The sequence below is a fragment of the Paroedura picta genome, chromosome 2 (genome assembly GCF_049243985.1).
Source record: "Paroedura picta isolate Pp20150507F chromosome 2, Ppicta_v3.0, whole genome shotgun sequence".
Classification (NCBI taxonomy): Eukaryota; Metazoa; Chordata; class Lepidosauria; order Squamata; family Gekkonidae; genus Paroedura; species Paroedura picta.
Genome location: NC_135370.1, coordinates 178341682 through 178367822, shown reverse-complemented (window position 1 = coordinate 178367822; position 26141 = coordinate 178341682). Strand labels below are relative to the sequence as shown.

Below are 26141 nucleotides of genomic sequence, written 5' to 3'. Positions count from 1 at the left end.
ACAATGATATAGGCTAGATATCAGGAAAAAAATGTTCACAGTCAGAGTAGTTCAGCAGTGGAATAGGCTGCCTAAGGAGGTGGTGAGCTCCCCCTCACTGGCAGTCTTCAAGCAAAAGTTGGATACACACTTTTCTTAGATGCTTTAGGATGCTTTGGGCTGATCCTGCGTTGACCAGGGGGTGGGACTAGATGGCCTGTATGGCCCCTTCCAACTCTATGATTCTGTGATTCTGCAGCCTGGTCTTTTAACTGGAGATGTTGGGGATTGAAACTGGGACCTTTTGCACAGCAAGCAGGTGCTCCACCACAGAGCCTCCCTAAAGGCGTATGAAGCCCCCTCATAATTCACCAGACCATTGGTCCATGAATGTCAGATAGATCTACTCAAACCAGCAGCAGCTCTCCAGGGGCTCAAGCAGAGTTCTGTCACATCCCCTTAAGCCTGGTGGTCTTCACGGGATGTCCTGAGGATTGAACTGAATATGAAGCAAAGGCAAACAGCACTGAATCCGGCCCAAGATGCCTTCGGTCCCCATTTCCAAAGACCATTTTTACCTCCTGTCACCTTCTCTCTGTAGCGTTAGCTCCAGCGACCCTATTTCTCTCATGTATGAACTCTCTGCCGTACTGAAAGGAGAAACACAAGGGTGTTAATGTCACTGTTTTTCACATCCTTCCCCCAACATCCCACCCCCTTCAAAATCTCCCTGGGAAAGGAGAAGCAATTTTTGAAATCTTTTCTTTATTCTTCTTCTGTACACTTTTAAGGCAATATCATTGTAAGTGTTGGAAATGTCATGATAAAGTGGGGCTTTCCCCCCTTTTTTTCTTCTTTATATTGTTATAGAAGAAGAAGAAGACTTGGTACTTATATGCTGCTTTTCCCTACCCGAAGAAGGCTCAAAGCGGCTTCCATTTGCCTTCCCTTTCCACTCCCCACAACAGACACCCTGTGAGGGAGGGGAGGCTGAGAGAGCCCTGAGATTACTGAAGAAGAAGAGTTGGTTCTTATATGCCACTTTTCTCTACCTGGAGGAGTCTCAAAGCGGCTTCCATTCGCCTTCCCTTTCCTCTCCCCACAACAGACACCCTGTGAGGGAGGGGAGGCTGAGAGAGCCCTGAGATTACTGAAGAAGAAGAGTTGGTTCTTATATGCCGCTTTTCCCTACCCGAAGGAGGCTCAAAGTGGCTTACAGTTGCCTTCCTCCCCCCACAACAGACACCTTGTGGGGTGGGTGAGGCTGAGAGAGCCCTGATATCACTGCTCATTCAGAACAGTTTTATCAGTGCCGTGGCGAGCCCAAGGTCACCCAGCTGGCTGCATGTGGGGGAGCACAGAATCGAACCTGGCATGCCAGATTAGAAGTCCGCACTCCTAACCACTACACCAAGCTGCCTCTCCAAAGTTCATACTCTTCTACAAGAAATGTTCAATGTTAAGCATTTAATTTAAATCTGTAAATATGGTGTTGAATGTCAGGATGGCTCTTAGACTGTGTCAAGTATAAAATGTTTTATAGGCGCTATGTGACACCAAAGGTGACTGTTAAAATTGCTAAAAACTATGTTAACAAATGTTGGAAATGTGGTAACAAAGTAGGCCTCTTTTCCTAAATGTGGTGGAAATATGAAAAAGCTTATAAGTTTTGGGCAAAAGTTCATACCATTGTGTAGTTAACGTGGGGTCTTAGATTTCCTATGTAAGCTGAATCTGTATTATTAAATATATATATCTCCGCAGGGCCTCCCAGCCTAAACTCAAAGCTTAACTAAAAGGAGGCAATGGAGTGTAACAAACGAAGTGTAACAAACGAAGACTATATTTTACTGTTCTTTGTATTAACAACTTATACTGTCTCATTTCTATATTTCTATCTTTATGAAAATAAAAAAATATATACAGTATTTGCTGGCGTATAAGACTACTTTTTCCCCCTGAAAAGTGGGGGGGTCGTCCTATACGCCGGGTGCACTTCAGTTGGGATAGACATAGCTGCCCATAGTGGCCCATAGTACTGTATTTTGAGTGGAAATGTTGGGGGGTCGTCTTATACGCCCAGTCGTCTTATACGCCGGCAAATACGGGTATATTAAAAAAAATATCCCTGGTATGTGCCTAGACGGGGGCTGGCAGGGAATCCCAGCCCAACTTGTGCCAGGCTTGCTGGGCTGGGAACAGACACCACCGCAGACGCAAACCCAGCAGTTCCACCCCTCTTCCCCCCCCTCCCCTCAACAGCCGCTCCGGTCCATTGTGAAGGACTGCAAGGAAAGCCAATTTCATTTGAGGAAGGGCTGGTGTCGGGTGCAGAGTGAAGCAGCTGGCTAATCGCTGGAAAAGACCCTGGGGAATTGTCACGTGACGTGCTTCAACATGTCTTCCATTTTCTCGTGTTCTTCCTCTAAATTCTGTATCTCTACCAGGCGCTTGGTCAGGCGATCGAGTTTCTCGGTGACTTCGTTAGATAATCTTTCGAATCTGTCCAGAGAGGAAGAAAAGTTCAGGAGTTCACGGTGCTAAAGGCAGCCATTTCATGGTTAAAATTGGTGCTTCAAGCCCACTCGCTTGAAATTAAAGACGTGGTTTTTCCAAACTGAGGGGTTAGCCGCCCTGAGCCCTTGGGGAAGGGCGGGATATTAGTTGGATAAATCAATAACAAAATTTTTATTAGCAGAATTACTCTTTAAGTATTTGAAAGGTTGTCATTTGGAGGAGGGCAGGATGCTGTTTCTGTTGGCTGCAGAGGAGTGGATACGCACTAATGGGTTTAAACTAGAAGTACAACGATATAGGCTAGATATCAGGGAAAATATTTTCACAGTCAGAGTAGTTCAGCAGTGGAATAGGCTGCCTAAGGAGGTGGTGAGCTCCCCCTCACTGGCAGTCTTCAAGCAAAGGTTGGAGACACACTTTTCTTGGATGCTTTAGGATGCTTTGGGCTGATCCTGCGCAGAGCAGGGGGTTGGACTAGATGGCCTGTATGGCCCCTTCCAACTCTATGGTTCTATGATTCTACTCCACCGCTCCCTACAGGTTCCTACAGAGATCACACATATGCATAAAGCTGTCTTATACTGGATAAGAGCCTTGGCTGCTCAGACTGGCAGCAGCTCTGTGGTTTCAGGCAGAGGTCTTTCTCATCACCTCCTCCCTAATCCTCCTTTAACTGGGGATGCTGGGGACCTCCTGCATCACCTGGGACTTCCTGCATGCTCTACCACTGTGTCACAGACCTTCACCAAAATTGTTGCTATTGGCAGGTTGTTTTTCTACTCAAGTATTATGTCTTGCTTTGGGGAGGTAAGTATTCTCCAGTGAAACCCACCCTTTACACCAGCCTGCAGACATACATACATACATACATACATACATACATACATACATACATACATACATACATACATACATACATACATACATACATTCAATTTCTATACCGCCATTCCATATGGCTCAGGGCAGTTTACATACAACAACATGATGGGGGGATACATGGAACGAATTAATATATAACAAACAAATACAACAACAACAACAATCTAAATAACACAATTTCAGATAACCTTAAACAACAATATAACACGAACAGGAACTTGGCTAAGACCTTAGAGAGGTCAGACTGGTTCAGGCCATGGAGGGGATGTCTGTGGGGACCTGTGTTTGGTCTCAGGCAAATGCCTGGTGGAGGAGCTCCCTTCCACAGGCCCTGCAGAATTGTGGGAGTTCAGACTTCAGTGATGCTCTGGATCAGTTACGTATGTAAGAACGAAGGAAGAGCCCTGCTGGGTCAGACCAGGGGTCCATCTAGTCCAGCCTCCTGTCTCACACAGGGGCCAGCCGGTTCCTCTGGAGGGCCAGCAACAGGGCAGAGAGGCCGAGGCCTTCCTAAGGACATCAGGAGAGCCCTGCTGGGTCAGACCAGGGGTCCATCTAGTCCAGCCTCCTGTCTCACACAGGGGCCAGCCGGTTCCTCTGGAGGGCCAGCAACAGGGCAGAGAGGCCGAGGCCTTCCTAAGGACATCAGGAGAGCCCTGCTGGGTCAGACCAGGGGTCCATTTAGTCCAGCCTCCAGTCTCACACACTGGCCAAAGTTCTTCTGCAGGGTAAACAATTAGTCGAGAACGCGTCTGCTCAGATCCTGCCTCGGACCTCAAGCTCGGACCTTGGCAGATCCACATACACAACAAGAACAATTACTGTTATTAATTAATTAAATTTCCATACTGCCCTCCCAATATGGCTCAGGGCAGTGTACACTGTGGGATAAAATTAACAGTAAATTAAAAACTGATCCAATACAGCAACATCCCAACACCGCCCGCAGCGCCACGGACTAAATAATGCAGTAAGGGGTTCTGGGGCGGGATGTGTCTGGGATGAGGAAGGGTCCGGATTGGACCCTTCCTCCGGACAGACAATCGGAGGGACCAAACGGCAGGTGCGAAGCAGACAGACACCCCCCCCCAGGTCAGGCCCCGTCGCCCACACGCCCGCGCCCATGTTTGCCCCCAGCTAGCGCCCGCTGTATTGGCACGACAGCGGGCTTGATTCCTAGTTAACATCATAAAACAAAATAATAACCTAAGTAACAAATTAGCAGCATTAAGCAACAGCAGCCTCCAGATATTCCCTGCCTGTAAGTCTCCAGACCAGATGTGACTTGGTGGGGTCAGGGCATGAATTAATTCACCATGATAGGACAACATCACCATTTCTGCAGCCTTAAACTGAGGGCAAGTTCACCTACTCTTTTGCCAGCTGGTTCCGACGAGAACTGAAGTCTCTTTCCTCCTCGAGCAGGGCCTCAAACTGTGACTTGAGGAGATTATTTTCCTTGCGGAGCTTTTTATTGGTCCGTGTGGTGCTTTCCAGCTCCTCGTCCGCCTAGAAACCAATACAAGTGTCACTCATTTCACTAAACAGCATTAAATCTGATGGTGTAATTCTTTTAAAGAAGGCACCTTTGCTCCAGGAAGTCAAAGGAGGCAACAGGATGGGTGTATGTGTGGGTGTGAGAGAGAGAGAGAGAGAGAGAGAGAGAGAGAGAGAGAAAGAGAGAGAGAGAGAAAGAGAGAGAAAGAGACCTAACACACTGTCTAATTGTTGTTCTGCATTCATTCTAGCTGAAATTTCAGAGAGAGAGAGAGAGAGAGAGAGAGAGAGAGAATCGGCACTTGTGAAAATCAGCCTTGTCCAAGAGAGAGAGATTTCTCTTTTCCTCCTGATCTGGGCTGTAGGTAGGAAAGGGGAACAAGAGGGATGGAGGGGAACAGAAACCAAAGAGGTGGATGATAAGGGTTGATGTGTGTGTGTGGGGAGGGATGGGTTTTCCCCTGATTATTTACAGATACCCTTTTTGGATTATAATGAAAGCAAAAAAGGAATGAAAAATTCTCATGTGTAGCCTGTGTTTTAAGAAAAAGCTGACCACTTATTGGTTTGGGCGGTGGGGGACTCATCACTTATAGGTTTGTGCTGGGTATATTTGAGTTCTAATTATGAATTAATAATTTTTCCATAGCAAAATTATCTATTAACATCTTGCAAAGTGAGCTCGGACTCCCAAAAGCTTATTGTCATGAGCCTGGAAATTCGAAGACGAATTTACTTTGCTGGCTATGGCTCAATTTCCCAATCTATCAAGATCTCCCTGATCAAGAGTGAGGCTGACAACTCCTTCATCAGACAGCCGTGTCTCTCCTCTGAAAGCTTCACCTGCAGGGATGGCTTTGGAGGGCTCTTCTGCCCACCACCATCCCCTTCCTGCCCGCTCACCTGTTTGTCCACCCCAGCCTTTCCTCCAATGCCAGCCTGCAAGTTCACAGAAGGAGGAGGAGGAGCAGGAGGAGAAAAATATTTTTCATCAAATCATCTCCATTCTACAAAAGAAGGAGGAGGATAAGTAGTTGCCAGCTACGATGCGACTACAATTCCCATCAGCCCCTGCCAGAACGGACATCTGGAGAACCACAGTTTGGCCACCTCTGCACTAGTATGTCCTGCACTCCCAGGAGTGTATGTCCTGCACTCCCAACAGAGGCATCACATCCAAATCACAAGATGTGATAGTCCCATTGTATACGGCACTGGTCAGACCACACCTGGAGTACTGTGTGCAGTTCTGGAGGCCTCACTTCAAGAAGGACGTAGATAAAATTGAAAGGGTACAGAGGAGAGCGACGAAGATGATCTGGGGCCAAGGGACCAAGCCCTATGAAGATAGGTTGAGGGACTTGGGAATGTTCAGCCTGGAGAAAAGGAGGTTGAGAAGGGACATGATAGCCCTCTTTAAGTATTTGAAAGGTTGTCACTTGGAGGAGGGCAGGATGCTGTTTCTGCTGGCTGCAGAGGAGAGGACACGCAGTAATGGGTTTAAACTTCAAGTACAACGATATAGGCTAGATATCAGGAAAAAGTTTTTCACAGCCAGAGTAGTTCAGCAGTGGAATAGGCTGCCTAAGGAGGTGGTGAGCTCCCCCTCACTGGCAGTCTTCAAGCAAAGGTTGGATACACACTTTTCTTGGATGCTTTAGGATGCTTAGGGCTGATCCTGCGTTGAGCAGGGGGTTGGACTAGATGGCCTGTATGGCCCCTTCCAACTCTATGATTCTATGATTCTATGATCCTGCGTTGAGCAGGGGGTTGGACTAGATGGCCTGTATGGCCCCTTCCAACTCTATGATTCTATGATTCTATGATTCTATGAGTACGGAATGGTACCATTCTTCATTGATCTTCAGGGGGAGTGTCACGTTTTCCGTGTTTTCTTTGCGTTGTGCCTCTCGGCCTTCTTACCTCGGCCAGTTGCTGAAGCAGGGACTCTTTCGTCTCATGGAAGTACTGGTCCATGTTAGCCATCTTGTTTCGAAGCGCAGCTCTGAGAACACAAAGCCGACAGAGTCAGGTTGGGGTGCTCTGTGAGCAAATAAGGGAGGCAGGATTTATCGAGTGTTTACCAGGCTGTAATTTGTGTAGCTTTCTAGTTAGTGATAATTACAGTATTTTGAAAACACCTAATTATTATCAATCAAAGCGGTGGAGGCAGCCGTGAAATCAAACGGCGAATAATACTGGGCCGGAACGCAATGTTAGGCATGAACCGAATATGGAAGAGTAAAGATATCGGCCTTAATACAAAGTGCCGGCTAGTCAACGCCGTAGTCTCCCCCCTAACAAGCTATGGATGCCAAAGCTGGACCCTGAAGAAGGAAGACAGGAGGAGAATAGATGCTTTCGAATTATGATGTTGGAGACGAATGCTGCGAATACCCTGGACAGCCAAAGTTCCCAACAAGATGGTTTTGGAGAGGAGCAAGCCAACTGTGGCATTAGAATCATAGAATCATAGAGTTGGAAGGGGCCATACAGTCCAACCCCCTGCTCAATCTCCAGTTTGGTGTAGTGGTTAGGAGTGCGGACTTCTTATCTGGCATGCCAGGTTCGATTCTGCGCTCCCCCACATGCAACCAGCTGGGTGACCTTGAGCTTGCCATGGCTCTGATAAAGCTGTTCTGACCGAGCAGGAATATCAGGGCTCTCTCAGCCTCACCCACCTCACAGGGTGTCTATTGTGGGGAGAGGAAAGGGAAGGCGACAGTAAGCCGCTTTGAGCCTCCTTCGGGTAGGGAAAAGCGGCAAATAAGAACCAACTCTTCTTCTTCTTCTTCTCAATACAGGATCAGCCCAAAGCATCCTAAAGCAATTGGAAGGCAAGATATTACGGCTAAAGCTCACTTACTTTGGACTCATCATGTGATCAAACTCACTAGAAAAATCATTAATGCTCGGCATGGTCAGCGGCAAAACGAAACTCAGTCACCAAAGGATCTGCTGGCTTGACATGATCAAAGACGATACAGGGATGGCCATGAGCCAACTAAAAGAAGCAGTCAGAGACAGGGGCGCATGGCCAAGACTTTCCTATAGAATCGCGGAGGGTCAGACACATCTGAACAGATGACATCATTATCAATTATTATGATAATTGGGGCAGAAACACAGACTTTACGAGAGCCACTTCTGGGTGAATGGAGAGAAAAAAGACAGAGAGGATAGATGCAGGGAGGAGAAGTCTATCAATGCATCTGTCCGGAGTCACTCGAGACAGGGAGGAAATATAAATTTAATAAATATATAAATGCTAGCTGTGGTGAGTGAGGGGAACTTCCACACTCAGTGGCACTAACCTGAATCCCAGAACCAGGAGGCAGTCTCAGGGGAAGGCCTAGGCCTGCGTGCCCTGTTGCTAGCACTTGAGGAACTGGCTGGACACTGGACACGCTAGGATTGCTTTAGGATGCTTAGGGCTGATCCTGCGTTGAGCAGGGGGTTGGACTAGATGGCCTATGTGGCCCCTTCCAACTCCAAGATTCTATGATTCTATGGCCTGTATGGCCCCTTCCAACTCTAGGATTCTATGATTCTTTGGCCTGTATGGCCCCTTCCAACTCTATGATTCTATGATTCTATAAGGATGCTTGTTGGGAATATCAGTGGGAGCCTCACAGGGGGGTCTCCCTTCCAAATGCTCACGAGGGCTGACCCTGCATAGCTCCTGAGATCAGATGACGGCAGGCTAGCCTAGGCTGTCCAGTCAGGGAACAGACTACCAAGAAGGTGTTTGGTACCATCAGTCGCCCTGAGCCCTCGGGGAAGGGTGGCATAGACATGTGAAAATAAATAAAGTAATTAGAGCAGGGGTAGTCAACCTGTGGTCCTCCAGATGTCCATGGACTACAATTCCCATGAGCCCCTGCCAGCAAACGCTGGCAGGGGCTCATGGGAATGGTGGTCCATGCAAAACCAAAACCAAAAAAGGAACACAACCCAACCTTTACAAGTGGGAACTCAGACGTTGAGCTGTGCAATAAAATATTATAAAAACAGTAATGATTTATTGTGGTGCACAATTTATAAACAGAAGAAAAACTACACAAAAACTATACAGAACTAACTGCACGTAAGACCAAACGCGTTTCGGCCCTACTGGGTCTTCTTCAGTGGTCAGAATTATAACAATACACTCTATATACAAAGCCTGAACTAATTATAAAGTGTAGCTGAGTGGGATCTGTAGATTATGGCTCCAACCAATATGTAAATTTTTTTTTGACTTTTCGGAGACCACCTCCTATGGCATATGCCTAGGCTCACCACTCTTCGCTTTCATAGAATTCTGTGCTGAGAGTGTATCTCATGTGCGTTGGAAAAAAAGCTAGGCTGCCCTGAGCCCTCGGGGAAGGGTAGCATAGAAATGTGAAAATAAATAAATTAATTGCAGGGTTAGTCAACCTGTGGTCCTCCAGATGTCCATGGACTACAATTCCCATGAGCCCCTGCCAGCGTTTGCTGGCAGGGGCTCATGGGAATTGTAGTCCATGGAGATCTGGAGGACCACAGGTTGACTACCCCTGAATTAGAGCACAGAACTCATTCCTAAGATCCAGGACGGAATTATTGCCCCTCTTATAAATCAGAAGTAAGCTGAACTAACGGCACCCGGGGATACTTGACACCATGCTTGTGACAATGTCATGGAGAAGCAGATCTCGCTTACTGCTGTTGAAGGATCTTCTCCTTTTCGGCTTTTTTCTGCTCGTATTCTAGTACTAGGTTCCTGATCTTCTCGAGAAGATCAGTCAGCTCTTGCCTCAAGTTCTCAACTGTCTGTGAAAGCAAAACACAAGCCACTGTTTTTGGACTGAGCGCTTTCTAGAAAAGGCGACAGAGGTGCGTGAAGCTCCAGCTGAAGATACAACAGAAGCAGATAAGTACTCCACGTGGTCCTACCTTCTGCTTCCCTTGGTGGCCAACCAAAGCCCCTAGAGGTCTAACCAACGTGGAACAGAATGGTATTATAATTTCCCTCGCTCTATTCTATGCTTCTAGCTAGGCAGCCTAATATCGCATTAGCCTTCTTTGCTGCCGTATCACACTGTTGGCTCATATTGGATTTATTGCCCACCAAACCTCCTAAGTCCCTCTCACATGAACTAGTATCAAGCCAGATATCCCCCATCTCAAAATTATGCAATACATTTTTATTACCTAAATGGAATAATTTACACTTCTCCCCACTAAAATTCACTTTGTTGGCTATGGCTCAATTTCCCAATCTATCCAGATCTCCTTGAATAGTCGTCCTTTCTTCTGGGGAATTTAACCTCCCCACTCAATTTAGTATCATCTGCAAATCTGATCAATGTTCCCGCTATTGCAGGGGTGGCAGACTTTTAACAGTGCCTGGCTTGGACACAAGCCTAGACTACTGAGGGCTGCCACTGGTTGTTGGGGACAGTATGCCATACCGTAAGGCAGGGTCCTGACATATGTAACACTTCCTTGGGCAGGCTGCTACACAAGGCAGAAGCCACCAGGGAAAATGCAAAGATATAGGATCTTACTGTTCTACAACTGCACTACAGCTGGAAGTTTGTCTGCCACATTAAGCAGTACGCTTGGCATTTTTATTCCCTTTACTATGTTTTTTGAATTGGAGTTGAACCCTAAGGCCTGATAACCTTTTAAACTCGGCTTGTTATTCCACCATGGCTCTTCATTATCCTGCATATTTGTTGGATATTTTCATGATGCTTTTATGGATTTAATGCTAATTTATTCTCTTCAGTCACTACTAATTTACTCCCATTTCACTCTCTAAAGAACTGTGCATTCACAAGAAAGATCACACCTCAAATAAAACTTTGTAGGTCTTAACGGTGATATTGGACACATTTTGTTCTGGTACTTCAGACAGAGTGACCCACATGGAGGGGTCTTACCCAGTTCCACAATGGCAGCCAATCTTAGCATTAAATTTAGGGCTTAATTATGCAGACATAGTGTTTCTCTGACCTGGTACTTTTCCTTAACTTGCTCATGAAGATCTTGCAGTATCGGTAACAGTGCTTCGTATTCCTGCCTCTTTTGGGCCGTCAGGAGCCTCTGGGCCTGCAGCTGCCGTTGTAACTCTGCAATCTGCCATCACAAACAAGCCGGAATTCAGCCAAAATCTCTGCATTCTCGTTTTGCTTCTGTCGGTGCCTACTTGACTTCCCTAATAAGCAGACTCTCGACTGAAGAAATCTCTTTATTGAAAGGATCACTGAAACAGGTGCATGATGTTCTTTGCTTAAACTAAAGTTAGCACAAGACTGCTACTTATATGGCTGGCAGCCAGACACCCTTTGGCGGGCAAATGCCAGGAGCTATAATTCAACATTCCGACGCTTTGAGCCTGACGAAGTGAAGTGATAAAGCCAGCTGGCCAAGACGTACCAACGGCATGGTCCCTGCCACCCAAGGTCAGGAGACTAAAAGGAGGCTCTTTGCAAATTTATTCCAGAAGAAGAAGAAGAAGAAGAAGAAGAAGAAGAAGAAGAAGAAGAAGAAGAAGAAGAAGAAAGGAGAAGCAATATTTGAAATCTTTTCTTTATTCTTCTTCTGTACACTTTTAAGGCAATATCATTGTAAGTGTTGGAAATGTCATGATAAAGCGGGGCTTTCCCCCCTTTTTTTTCTTCTTTGTATTGTTATAGAAGAAGAAGAAGAAGAAGAAGAAGAAGAAGAAGAAGAAGAAGAAGAAGAAGAGTTGGTTCTTATATGCCGCTTTTCCCTACCCGAAGGAGGCTCAAAGTGGCTTACAGTCGCCTTCCCTTTCCTCTCCCCACAACAGACACCCGGTGGGGTGGGTGAGGCTGAGAGAGCCCTGAAATTACTGAAGAAGAAGAAGAGTTGGTTCTTATATGCCGCTTTTCCCTACCCAAAGGAGGCTCAAAGTGGCTTACAGTCGCCTTCCCTTTCCTCTCCCCACAACAGACACCCTGTGGGGTGGGTGAGGCTGAGAGAGCCCTGATATCACTGCTCGGTCAGAACAGTTTTATCAATGCCGTGGCGAGCCCAAGGTCACCCAGCTGGTTGCATGTGGGGGAGCGCAGAATCAAACCTGGCATGCCAGATTAGAAGTCCACACTCCTAACCACTACACCAAACATGTGAGGTGTTTAGTCAGACCATCTATGTTCCCAGGCTCTAGCCAAACGCCTGGCAGAAGAGTTCCATTTTGCAGGCCCCGTGGGACTGGTTTGGTTCCATCAGGGCCCCCAGCTTTTCCAGGGGCTCATTCCACCTGATCAGGGCCAGGAATGAAAATCCACCAGCGTAAGGTGAGGCCAGACGTACTTCTTTTGGGCCAGGGAAAACCAATTTATTCTTACTGGACCATCTTAGAGTCCTTTGGGGGTGCATAGACAGCCATGTGGTCCCTCAGAAGCAGAAGAAGAAGAGCTGGATCTTATATGCCGCTTTTCTCTCCCCGAAGAAGTCTCAAAGTGGCTTATAGTCGCTTACCCTTCCTCTCCCCACAACAGGCATCCTTTGGGGTAGGTGAGGCTGAGACAGCCCTGATATTCCTGCTCGGTAAGAACAGCTTTCTCAACCAGCTGGCTGCATGTAGGGGAGCGGAGAATCAAACCCGGCTCTCCACATTAGAAGTCTGCACTCCTAACCACAACACCAAGCTGGCTCTCTCAGGTAACTGGTTATTTTATTTTGTTATTTTATTTATTTGCTGTAGCTCCACCCCCAGGTCTCCAGGAGTTTCTCAACCTATAGTTAGCAAACAAAAAATTCCCTCGCCAGTACTAGGCTGGGGCTCCGGACACACCGGGCAACCCAATCCCTGAAAATAGCCTAAGTACTGCATTTCAGTTTTCCAAGGCAGTCCCAGGTAAAATGCCTACAGGAAACCAGCATGGATGTAACCAGAGCCTGGATCACCATGGCCACATCAGGCTTTTGGAGGAAGGACTACAGGCGGGTAACAAGCATGCAGACTTGTAGTTCCGCAAGAGAGCAGCTGCTTTCTGTGGTCCAAGCCTGGGGTAGTCAACCTGTGGTCCTCCAGATGTTCATGGACTACAATTCCCATGAGCCCCTGCCAGCATTTGCTGGCAGGGGCTCATGGGAATTGTAGTCCATGAACATCTGGAGGACCACAGGTTGACTACCTCTGGTCCAAGCCCCTGGATTCCCAGCCTCCCCCGCCAAGGTATCTCCGAAAGCCAGGCTGCAAATGGTTTATCCCGCGTTTGCCAAAACCTGCTCTTGCCATCACTGGCCACGACTGGCCTAACGTACCTGGCTCTCTAGTAACTTCTGCTGTTCTTCGAACACGGAAACCTCCTCGGCCATTTTCTTCTCCAGTTCCTCGATGGCGTTGATCTGCCACGTGGACTCCTCCTCCTCGTCCTCTTGCAAGTTGCGGAGCTCGTTCATCTGAATGCAGAAGCTGTTCTTGGCCGCCATCTGCTGGTTCAGGAGGTCCACGGCTTCCTCGTGCTTGCCCCCGCACTCCTTCTGCTCCTCACTGTCGAAAGAGCAATGGGGAACGCGCGCGGGCATCAACGTCCCCATTGCTACGTTCTGCTACGCTCTGTGGCAAGGGGCACCTTTCTCGCGGATTTACACATTTCATTTCGGGTACTTTTGATATGTTGGTGGCCACGAGCCAAAACGAGAAGCCTTCTCTACGTCCCTCATCAAGAGTGAGGCTGAGAACTCCATCAGAGAGCTGTGTCTCTCCTCTAAATGGTTCACCTGCAGGGTTGGCTTTGGAGGGCTAGTCTGCCCACCACCATCCCCTCTGTTTGTGCTTCTGCATGCTCACCCATTTGCCCAACCCAGCCTTTGCTCCAATGTCAGCCTGCAAGCTCACAGAAGAAGGAGGAGGAGGAGGAAGAGTTGGTTCTTATATGCTGCTTTTCTCTACCCGAAGGAATCTCAAAGCGGCCTCCAGTCGCCTTCCCTTTCCTCTCCCCACAACAGACACCCCGTGAGGGAGGGAGGCTGAGAGAGTCCTGAGATTACTGAAGAAGAAGAGTTGGTTCTTAGATGCCACTTTTCTCTCCCCAAAGGAGTCTCAAAGCTGCTTCCCTTTCCTCTCCCCACAACAGACACCCTTTGAGGGAGGTGAGGCTGAGAGAGCCCTGAGATTCCTGCTCAGTCAGAACAGCTTTATCAGTCCTGTGGCGAGCCCAAGGTCACCCAGCTGGATGCATGTTGGGGAGGAGCGGGGAATCAAACCCGGCTCAACAGATTAGAAGTCTGCATTCCTAACTACTGCACTGAGCTGGCTCTGTTTTTGTATGGTAGAGGATTAAGAAAGCATTTTTTCCCTCTCTCCCCCGAAAATACTAGAAGGCATCCAGTGAAGCTGATGGTCAGTGGGTTCAGGACGCAAAAAAGGAAATGCTCTTTTACAAAGAGCAAATAAAACGTGGGATTCGCTGCCACAGGATGCTGTGATGGCCAGAGGAATAAAGACCTTTAAAAGGGAACTGGAGATATTCATGGAGGATAAGTCTATCAGTGGCTACTAGCCATGGTGGTTGGGGGAAGGGGATACCACACATGAAGCTGCATCATATTGATCCACTGTGGTCAGTTCTCTCTTCTCAGACTGACAGTGACTTTTTAGGATCTCGGGTGGAGGTCTTTCATGTCACCTCCTGCCTGGTCCTTTCTAACTGGAGACACCAGGGATTGAACTTGGGACCTTCTGCATGCCAAGCAGAGGCTCAGCCACCGAGCCACGGCTCCTCCCCTAGTGCTTTGGCTGCACCAAACTCCTGGTCCACCAAGATCAGTATTATTATCTACTCAGACTCACAGCAGTTCTCCAGGGTCTTTTCCATCACCCGCTACCCTGGTCCATTTAACTGGAGATGCTGGGGATTGAACCTGGGACTTCCAGCATGCCAAGGAGAGCCTCTTCCATTGAGCCAGTGCTTTAGACAAAGTGCCACCCATGTGTTACCCAGATGAGGCCCCCAGCTTGGTCTCTGGAATACTTCTGGATCTCCCACCACCACCACCACCACCACCAGCAGCAGCTCCTTCATGGGCATTCTCTTGTGAAATCCTTCCTGGCCACGTCAAGGCCAAGAAGCCCATCACTCAGCCATCCCCCCCCAAGTCTCTTCTCCATTGCATCTGAACAAGTCCCTCCTACCACAAGACAAGATTGCGCTCCTCATGGAGTTGCTGCTTGAACTGTGCGTGTTCCGTGGCGGTCACCACTTCTTGCACGGAAGCCTCGATCTCAGTGATCTTGTGGAAACGGGACCGGCGGGCCGCTGCGACGAGCTCTACAACGAACAAACACAAAGCGGACAAGGGGGGGATCCGCTCAAACGCAGGGCACCCGTGTTCGCGGAGGAGGGCTTTTGCCCCACCTGAACCCTTGAGTCGGACCCCGACTTGTAGAGTCAGGATCCTTGCCCATTCGAAGAGACGCAGCAACCCGGTTTCAAGGGTTCCCAACAAGGTGCCCTCCAGGACTTCCTTTGGCATTCGCTATGCTTTTCAGAGAGTGGGGCAGGTCTGTTATAAGGCAGGGTTTGTGACTGGCTGTCCTCATTCAAATGAAAGGCTTTTCCACTGATGAGGAGGTTCCATGGATTTCCTTCATCTCAGGAAGCATGAAGAGGGCGGTATTCCATTTGATTCCACCTCTTGTGGCAGCCATCTTGGAGGGGCACTCATGACCCCCTCTCAAAATCCCAAAGGTGTCCACAGGCTCAAAGAGATTCGGGACTCCTTCTCTGTTTTAATAAACACAATTATCATATTCCTCTCACTCCTTCAGGCTTCATGGCTTTCCGTGCTACTTATAGATCATTGCGTCAGGGCATAAGAAGAGCTCTGCTGGATGAGACCAGTGGTCCAAGTGGTCCAAGCATCCTGCCTCACACTGAAGCCACAACAGTTGCCCTGGAGGACAAAGAGGTCAAGGACCTCCTCCGGTGATGCCCCCTTCTGTAATTAGGATAAAAATGTAAAGGTATCCCCTGTGCAAGCACTGGGTCATGTCTGACCCTTGGGGTGACGCCCTCTAATGTTTTCATGGCAGACTCAATACGGGGTGGTTTGCCAGTGCCTTCCCCAGTCATTACCATTTACCCCCCAGCAAGCTGGGTACTCATTTTACCAACCTCAGAAGGATGGAAGGCTGAGTCCACCTTGAGCCGGCTGCTGGGACTGAACTCCCAGCCTCATGGGCAAAGCTTTCAGATGGCTGCCTTACCACTCTGTACCACAAGAGGCTCTTATAATTAGTAATTACAATTAGGATTGTAATTAGGATACAGAGGAACAAAATTTGAGTCCATGGCACCTTTAAGACCAACAAAGATTTATTCACGGTGTGAGCTTTGTGTGCGTGCACGATTCCTCAGACAATGCTCTTTTGCAGTTCCATCATTCTCTAATGTTAATAGAATAATAGAATCAGAGTTGGAAGGGGACATACAGGCCATCTAGTCCAACCCCCTGCTCAACGCAGGATCAGCCCTAAGCATCCTAAAGCATCCAAGAAAAGTGTGTATCCAACCTTTGCTTGAAGACTGCCAGTGAGGGGGAGCTCACCACCTCCTTAGGCAGCCTACACCTCCTTAGGCAGCCTATTCCTAATGTTGTTATATTAAGGTTATTGTTGTTATAATGTTATTGCCACTCAAATCAATGAGGTGAATTCAATAAAAGTGCAAGAGGCTTGGTTGAAAGGATTGCTTACTCAGCTTGTAAGCCCCTTGCATTTTGTGCCAAAGGGTTTTTTTGTGTGTGTTTTTTTAAAGAAAGGGCTCTCGATTCCCAGCAGCAGTGGGCAGTTGCTTTAGAAAAATAGAGAAGAGCCCATGTGTGTCCTCAAGCCATTTTCCGTCTCTGAAACAGCGGGTGGGAGTTGTTGCCTTCGTTTTTGCTGTTTCGCACAGAGTATTCTGTGCACATGGAGCAGCCAAAACAGGGAAAGAACTCCCCCCTCAATGCTGTTTCAAGGTAGAAAACGGCAGGGAGGGCCCCCCGCTGCCCTGCAGTCTTCAGAGCTATTTCTTACAGGTGTTCAACGGCTGCAGGAAACCTGAGTTCGATTGAAGAACACAGATCCAAAGATTTCTTTAAAAGAAAACATCTAGTTTGCCCCTTCTGCTCGTGTTCTGCCCAGGAACACACTGACTTGAAAGTACCTTCAAATTCTTTCATGACTATCGCTGGGATTCCTTTGACTCTGACGCGGAGGTTACAGTTCTTGATGGTTTCCTCTTCCAGCAGTTCAAGGATGCGTCTCCTTTCTTCTTCCTGGAAATTGGCAGGAACCAGATCAAAGAGCACCATTCGAAGGGGTGCATCTCTGCTAAATTATGCACAACTCTTGCTTATTTTTCATTGTCCAGACTAACCCTATGGGCTAACCCTACAGTGGTCCTAGGCCACAACCCCCATCCCTCATCACATGAAAGGATTTTGTCATGTTGAGCACGATTCCCCTCGCAAGAGAAGATTGAGGACACTGGCTCCTAGCCCTTGTCTCTAAATCTGCAGGTAACAAGTTGAACCCCTCTTCAACATGTCTACCTTTCGCGCAGTTAAATACAATTATCCTATCACCCTTTATATCCCACCCCTCCCAGCAGGCTGGCTCAGGGCAGCTTCCATCATTTTAAGATCACATAGCGGTACAATATGCAGTATAATTTGTTGTTGTTATTGTTGTTGTTAGGTGAGAAGTCGTGTCCGACCCATCGCGACCCCATGGGCAATGATCCTCCAGGCCTTCCTGTCCTCTACCATTCCCCGGAGTCCATTTAAATTTGCACTGACTGCTTCAGTGACTCCATCCAGCCACCTCATTCTCTGTCGTCCCCTTCTTCTTTTGCCCTCAATCGCTCCCAGCATTAGGCTCTTCTCCAGGGAGTCCTTCCTTCTCATGAAGTGGACAAAGTACAATAAATGCAGTACAATAAATAACATTAAATATTAAACCTTAAACCATTAAAACCTTCAAAACTGAACACACTGGCTGATTCACCATCAGATTTTACTGACTTCAATTTCCGGTTTCGGGTTGTGTGTAGCCACAAAAAGGGAGGCTGTCAATGTTTTGGTTCAAGTTGTAGTGATGTTTATTGCCTCCAACCAAGGGCCTGGCGTCAGGCCTGGTTTAAGGATTTGCGGGGCCCGTAGCACCAGAGCCAGCGGGGTACTAGCAGAGCACAACTGGCACTCATATTTGTGCTGCACACAAATATGGGCACCCTTCCCAGCGATAGTCTGGAACAGGGGTAGTCAAACTGCGGCCCTCCAGATGTCCATGGACTACAATTCCCAGGAGCCCCTGCCAGCATTTGCTGGCAGGGGCTTGTGGGAATTGTAGTCCATGGACATCTGGAGGGCCGCAGTTTGACTACCCCTGGTCTGGAACTCTGAAAGCAACTGACACCTTCCCTTTGTTGAAAACATTTACTAGTATTATTCTAACCAGGGTTAGTCAAACTGCAGCCCTCCATATGTCCATGGACTACAATTCCCATGAGCCCCTGCCAGCATTTGCATTCGCTAGCAGGTGTTCATGGGAATTGTAGTCCATGTACATCTGGAGGGCCGCAGTTTGACTACCCCTGAAACTCTAAACTTCTTTAGCATAAAAAACAACCAACTCAATTTCTTTAGCACAAAAAAAATTTGAGTACAATCAGGGACTGTCAGCCTCTTTGAGGACTGCAGTCCCCGTTCCAGAGCATTAATGTATCTCCCAGGGATCCTTTCACACGTGCCAGCTACTCACTGCAGTTCATAGGGTGCCCTCCTGCCTCAGCTGAGACCAGCAGCTCCAAGTTGCCCACAGCCACTCCCACCCCCACACTGCCTTCAGCTTTGCCCTTCAGTGGCTATTCCGGATTGGGGGGGCTTGGCATTCCCTCCAAAGGTTTTCTTGTGGGGGAGTCTGTTTCTTTGGAGGTCACTTGGCAGGCTGAGCACATTCTTTCCATGTCGGGGCCAGGACTAAAAAGGCCCTGGCACGTTGAGGACAGATGTACTTCTTTAGGGCCAGGGATCACCAATTTGTTGGAATTGGATGATCACACAGTATCTTTTGAGAGACATAGCTAGCTAAGTGGTCCCTCACATATGCTGGGCCCAGACCACACATGGCCTTAAAGGTTAGCACCAATACCTTAAAGCAGACCCAGAATTCACCCGGGAGCAGTGCAGCTGCCTCAGGACACGCCGTATGTAGGGAAGGAGACAGTGGTTCAGCTATATGGCTCCTGAGCGCTGAAGGGCTTCAAAGGTCATCACCAGCATTGCCTTATCATGACATGAGGCCCAACTGGTAACTAGAGAAGCACCAATAATATCCTAGGAAGGTGTGCTTCTTTGCTCCACTTCCCACCTTACCAGCTCTTTAATGGCTTTCACGGCTTCTTCCAAGTGCTGCACAGTTCCTTTGTCGAACACAAGTCCTTCATTTTGCACCTGTTTTTCTAAAGATAATTAAAACACCGCTAAAGTCTTTGAACTGGAGTGGGGGGAGAGGCGAATCTCTCTTTAAAGCATCAAAAGATCCATAACCAGATCCAAATATATAACATTGTAAATCCCACTCAGCAAGTCTTTTATGTAAGGTCCCTGAGCCGGCTTCCGTTTTTAGCTAGTACCATCCTCGACATATGCTCAGCTAGATCTGGCTGATCAGATCGCTCTGCCTTTCGTTAGATGAGGATGTGGCACAAATAAAGCAGACAATTTGGTGCCAGCTGCTTTCAAAACAGGACTTGATGGTTATTCCCCAAATCTACACCCAACATCTTTAGGTATTTCCCAACTCAGAGGTAGCAACCATGAAAGACAAGCCTGACTGCGTAGGGCACACTCCCCATAATTTTTTTATTTTTACAGGACGTAATTGTACCATATATGCAAATGTTAGATGACTTCCTTTTTTCTTTTCTGTTGGCATACCTGGAAAAAAACCATAAGCCATCCACTGTAGAGTCCTAATTCTTGAAATGCAAAAGATATTGAAAACCAGATTTGCAATGGACCCAAACTTACATTATTAAATATAGTACCACACAGTACTAAAATGTACAGTGAGCTTGTTAAAGAAATGATAATAGCTGCCAAGATCTTTCAGGTATCAAGATGGAAAAAAGAATTCTTTCAGATTTTGCAGACTGGATAAACTGATGGAATATGGGTTAATGGCAAAATTTACATATTTGGTGCACAGCAGATCAATGCCAAATTTTAACAGAAAATGGAGTGCAGTATTGGATCATATTGATTGATATAGAAAGAAATAATTGATTTGTATGAGGCATCTGCCCCAGGACACTAGTGAGGAGTGGGATATAAATCAAATAAATAAATAAATAAATAAAACAGAAACAATGGAAACATGTAAGGTCGGGGGGAAATAAAATAGGTACTCTGCAGTATTATCGACAAGGTGCAAGAGGAAAAATATAATATTCTGAAATGTCAGATTATAATTCTGTAAATGTAATATGTTGTCCCTTTCACTCTTCTATACTTTATAATAGCGATCCCCAACCTGTGGGCCACATTGTCTCCCATCACTCCCAGATGGGACTATCTCGTTGCAGAGAAACAAGCTCAGGGTTCCCATTGATTTGTCATTGTCATGAGTTAAAATTTCCATGAAAATAAAATGTTCCTTATGTTCATTGTTGTGGCGTGTCTGTATCTTACTTTGAAGGGATGTTTAAACATGACCATAGCGATCAGAGAGCGTTAGGGCAGTGGTTGAGAGTAGAGGAGTAATCTACCCCCCCCCACCACCACCACCAGGTCTCAGTAAAATTGTCAAGCGTTGAGTGGTCCCCGGTGATAAAAAGGTTGGGGAGCACTGCTTGATAATATGCATTTATTCTGAAATAAAAAAGATTATTAAAAAGTACTGTACTAATTGTTGGCATCTGTTGAAGCAAAGCTGCGTCACCCATGGTTCTTCTGTCCCATAACAGAACACTAATCTGGATTCAGTATGCTCCAGACGTGCGATTTATATTCTTGAAGAGGAGATTTTTGTACAGCTGACGTTAATCTAGTTTGCTCTGGCTTTAGCTTTTATAGAGCAGATTACTGTACTTACGTTAACATCACGGCAAATTTAAAAATATGTACTCTATATATAAGCTTTTTATTAAAATGCAACTTGATATCCAAAGGGGTGGCAGAGTTTGTTGTTTTAGGGCTAACAGGTTCTTAATGGCTTTTTAAAAAATACTAATTCCTTATGTTGTTTTTAAAAATGATTTTAGCATACTGTTTTTACTTGTGCAAATCTTTGGAGAGAGGCGGCATATGCACTTTTCTAAAGAATGAAACAAATGCTAAATATAAGAGAGGGGAAAGCCATGCACAGCAAGCTCAGTCTGTAAAGAGGGTTATTAGAGGGCATGTCCTCCTTTTGGAGTGTCCGTCCACTTTTGGGCTCTTTTAAAAAAAACTGATGAAGAAGTGGTTTTTATACCCTGCTTTTCACTGCCCTAAGGAGTCTCCAAGCACCTTCCCTTCCTCTCCCCACAACAGACACCTTGTGAGGTAGGTGGGGCTGAGAGAGCTCGGACAGAACTGCTCTACCAAAACTGCTCTACCAGAACTGCACCTAGCTGCCCATGGAGGTGCAGGGAATCAAGCCGGGCTCTCCAGATTAGAAGAAGAAGAAGAAGAAGAGTTGGTTCTTATATGCCGCTTTTCCCTACCCGAAGGAGGCTCAAAGCGGCTTACAGTCGCCTTCCCATTCCTCCCCCCACAACAGACACCCTGTGGGGTGGGTGAGGCTGAGAGAGCACTGATATCACTGCCCGGTCAGAACAGTTTTTATCAGTGCCGTGGCGAGCCCAAGGTCACCCAGCTGGTTGCATGTGGGGGAGCGCAGAATCGAACCTGGCATGCCAGATTACAAGTCCGCACTCCTAACCACTACACCAAACTGGCTCTAAGTTCCTCAAACTTCCCCAATATATACAGATCCTGAACAAAAAGATCTCTCTGCCCAATAACCTCATTGGACCAGAGTGGAGATCTCCCATTGTACGTTAGCTCTGGCATCTCATTAGGTACAGAACAGCAGTAATCCTTGTTTCCCATTGGCTTTTTTTACGATCCTAGCTGTGATCTCAAGCTCCCAATTGGGTGCTTTATGATCCAAGCTTGGATCTCAAGTTCTGGTCCGAGGAACAGAATACACAATATACTACTCCATAGGGCAGACTCCAATTAGAAGCTGCCGCTCTTAACCACCCCACCAAACTGGTGTAGTCCTCTTTTGGGTTGCAAAATTTGGCATATCCCTAGTTAATAAGATCACAGTTGAAATTGTGTTTGTGTGTGTGTGTCTTTAATTCGAAATTTGTCACAGTGATCCCTAGTTTGAAGGAGAGTCAGGTGGGTGGGTCTGAAGCAAGTCTGGCACCTTTAAACTCAACAGCTTAATTCTGGTTGTAAGCATTTGCAAGCAGCAAATTAGCATGCTACATAATAAAGTATAAGTCCCGGGTCACCTTTAAGACCAACAAAGTTTAATTTTGGGTATCAGCTTTCGTGTGCATGCACGCGAAAGCTGGCACCCAGAATTAAACTGGGGTGTTGGAAGGAGTCAGGCCGGGAATTTTGCCTTTTGGGATTGTAAAACGGGGCAGACAGTCGGGAGGGGCGATAGCACCACCTGCAGCGCACGCGGGTCGCGGGAAGGGGACGCGTGTCTTCTCGCCAGCATTCAGACGTGCGCTGAGAGTTCCGTGTCTGCAAGACTGGGGGAGGGGGCCCCTCTCAATTCTCAAGCGCAGTTTTTTGGGGGGGATCCAAACCTGCTGGGAATGGAGCTCCCAACCTGCGGGGCGCCAGGGGAACCTCCCGCCACGTTGCCAATGCGCGAAGAAGCGCAGCAGAAACGGCGGGCTGGAGGAGGAAGAGGAGGAGAGGTCCGCAAGGGCTCACCCACTCCCCGGAGATGCTCCAGAGCGGCCGCCGCCACGGCCTCGGAACAGCGCGACACGGGAGGCGGAGGCTCCATCGCGGCGGAAGCGCCACTAGGCCTCGCGGTTGCCGCGGCAACGGGCGGCGGCCTAGCCGGGCGGCGGCTTCTCATTGGCTACTGAGGGGGAGGTGGGCGGGCGCACTCTCCTCATCCCTCCCACCCCCTTTGAAATGAGTTGGGATTTTTGTTAGGATTTCAGCAGGTTGGGGAATTCCTGGGGATTTGGGGAGGGGGACAATGTCCTAGAATTTCCCCCTTTCCCATGCATCCATTTTCCTCCATCCATTTACACATAGACTACAATCACCATGAGCCCCTGCAGAGTTGGGCAAAATGTGGGTCTCCAGATGTCCTTGGATTACAATTTCCATCAGCCCCTGCCAACACAGACATCTGGAGAGCCACAGTTTGGCCACTCCTACTCTATGATATACCATAGATTCTGGTTGACACGCCTCTCCAGATTGCCACGTCTACAAGCTCCACCCCCAAAAACTCCTGGAATTTCCCAAGCCAGAGTTGGCAACTGGATCGCCCACTAAGGTGGCCAGCCCTTTGGGTGGGTCTGGAGTTCTCCTGCCATGAGAAACGATGTCTAAGCTACAGACAGCCGTTCCGTTGGAGAAAATGAGCTCTACGTAGCATTGCCAAATCCTGTTAGGGAAATTCTGGGAGATTTTAGTGTGGAGCCTGGGGAGGATGGGGTTTGGGGAGAGGAAGAACCTCAGTGGAACATAATTGCATAAAGTCTACCCTCCAAAGCACCCATTTTCTCCATTGGGGGTTGGAGTCATTTGGAGATCGCTTGTAATCACGGAAGCCCTCCAGTTGCCACCTGGACGGTAGCAACCCCAGGTATAGTGCCATACTGTGTGTGTGTTAAGTACCATCAAGCCGAAAGGAGGGTCATGGCTTTCTGGATGGAGTTCATCCATCTCATGGTAGGACTTCCTCATTTCTTGCTACTTTCAACTTTTCCTTAGCATGATTGTCTTTTCCGGTGACTCCTGTCTTCTCATAATACGATAGCACCAATGTGGTCCTTTCGGCTTCTAGGTAGCGTTCAGGTTGGAACTGATCTAGAACCCACTTGTCTTTTCGGCAGCCCGCAGTAACCATAGTTCTCCTCCAACGCCACTTTCTTCCATAGGGCAGAGTTGGAGTCCACGCACACTTCTTCAGATATAATGGACAAAAATACATGTTTGAATAAGAATAGCCCCGCTGGATCTGGCCAGTAGTCCAGCATCCTATCTTGTACAGTGGCCAGCCAGTTCCTCTGGATGTCCAGCAGCAGGGCACAGAGGGAGAGGCCTTCCTAAGGATATCACAACAGCCCAAAAAACCACAAAGGCCCCTCAATGATACCACAGTGCGGGGTTTCTCAAAATGGCAGCTAGGGAGAGCCCTCCCACACTATGGAAGAAAATGGTTTTTTAATTTTTATTTTTTGCCTTATTTGGGCAGGCTGACCCACCCTCTCCCAAAGTGGTGTGTTGTGTATTTTGTTCCTCGGACCAGAACTTGAGATCCAAGCTTGGATCATAAAGCACCCAATTGGGAGCTTGAGATCACAGCTAGGATCATAAAAAAAGCCAATGGGAAACAAGGATTACTGCTGTTCTGTACCTAATGAGATGCCAGAGCTAACGTACAATGGGAGATCTCCACTTTGGTCCAATGAGGTTATTGGGCAGAGAGATCTTTTTGTTCAGGATCTGTATATATTGGGGAAGCTTGAGGAACTTAGTTCAGTGTGTTTTGCTTGGGTCAATAAAGAGCTGAACTGAACTACCCGTGTCCTGGTCTCTAAATCCACACATTTAACATGCCCACTTGACCTGGAGAGGGTGGTAAGGCAAAGGGCCCTGGTGATTTAAACCTTTGCCACCCAAGGCTCCTCTCACTTCCAGGGTGGGGGATGCTGACAGGATGATGTGGCCAGCAGACATCACTTCCTGGTACCCTGAAGGTTGAAAAATATTTCAGCCACACCTCTGTAGTCAAAAGGTAGAAAAAGACTGATCTGCCCTGTTAGACCCTTTCCCTCAATACCGTGCAGCCCACAGAATTGCAAAATCATGTTAAAATGTGGAGGAGGTACATGTTAGACTTCAGTGAATATGTGTAGATCTGAGCTTTGGAAGTAGGGAAAGGCTGTAGGGAGAAGTTGGACCATATTTAGCCTCCAAGAATTCACACGCGAGAATTCACGTGCTGGGAATGACGTTCATGTATCAATGACCTGGCGTGAGTTTTTGTCCATGCCCGGGTTTCGATATAATAATCCATTGGTTCTGTTCTACACTGAACAGTAAGTTACCATCATGTATATGAAAATCAAATATATTAAATAAATAAATAAATAAATAAATAAATAAATAAATAAATAAATAAATAAATAAATACTCACTCTACGCTGGCCTACCCTTATCCTTGATCCGGAAACTGCAACTAGTCCAGAACGCAGCGGCCAGGGTCCTCACAGCAACACCTCGGAGGTCCCACATCCGGCCCATCCTCCAGCAGCTGCACTGGCTCCCGGTTGAATTCCGGATCAGGCTTAGGGTGTTGGTTATCACTTTTAAGGCCATACGCGGTCTGGGCCAAGTATACCTGAGGGACCACTTCTCTACCTACACTCCTCAGAAGGCCTTGCGCTCTACTACATCCAACCTCCTGGTGGTCCCTGGCCCCAAGAAACCCTTTTTGGTTTTGCATCTACTGTACAGATGTCAACAACTGTACAGAATGATGAGGTTGGTCAGCCACCTGGAATGCATGGAGCAGGGGGTTGGACTCGATGGCCTGTATGGCCCCTCTAGGATTCTAGGATTCTGTAATGCCCTGGGGGTTCTGACAATTTAAAAGTACTGCTTGTAGCTGGAGGCTCATCTACAACTGACTGTCTCACAGGACTGGATGCAGAGAAAAAAGCTGTAGTTATGTCCATCGATCATAGTCATGGAATCATAGAGGTGGACAGGCCATCTAGTCCAACCCCCTGCTCAATGCAGGATCAGCCTCAAGCATCCAGGAGAAGGATCTGTCCAGCCGCTGCTTGAAGACGGCCAGTGAGGGGGAGCTCCCCACCTCCTTAGGCAGCCCATCCCACTGCTGAACTAGACTCCTATACTCCTAGAGTGGGAAGGGGCCATCCAGGCCATCTATTCCCAGCCCCTGCTCAATGCAGGATCAGCCTGAAGCATCCAGGAGAAGGATCTGTCCAGCCGCTGCTTGAAGACGGCCAGTGAGGGGGAGCTCCCCACCTCCTTAGGCAGCCCATCCCACT

At 47.6% G+C, this 26141-nt stretch overlaps 1 protein-coding gene across 1 annotated transcript in view; it reads right to left on the bottom strand.

Annotated features, from left to right (window-relative positions):
- Positions 1-22932, bottom strand: part of CCDC175 (coiled-coil domain containing 175) — a 40124-nt gene extending 17192 nt beyond the window's left edge. Inside the window, exons 1-11 of the mRNA XM_077323956.1 lie at positions 22810-22932; positions 19240-19325; positions 17028-17139; positions 15014-15149; positions 13141-13369; positions 10858-10980; positions 9560-9669; positions 6799-6880; positions 4751-4887; positions 2371-2481; positions 558-629 (exon numbers count right to left, since the gene is read on the bottom strand). Coding sequence (XP_077180071.1) covers positions 558-629; positions 2371-2481; positions 4751-4887; positions 6799-6880; positions 9560-9669; positions 10858-10980; positions 13141-13369; positions 15014-15149; positions 17028-17139; positions 19240-19325; positions 22810-22885 — 1274 coding nt within the window. The 5' untranslated portion in view covers positions 22886-22932. The remainder of the gene's footprint in view (positions 1-557; positions 630-2370; positions 2482-4750; positions 4888-6798; positions 6881-9559; positions 9670-10857; positions 10981-13140; positions 13370-15013; positions 15150-17027; positions 17140-19239; positions 19326-22809) is intronic.
- Positions 22933-26141: the final 3209 nt, after the last annotated feature.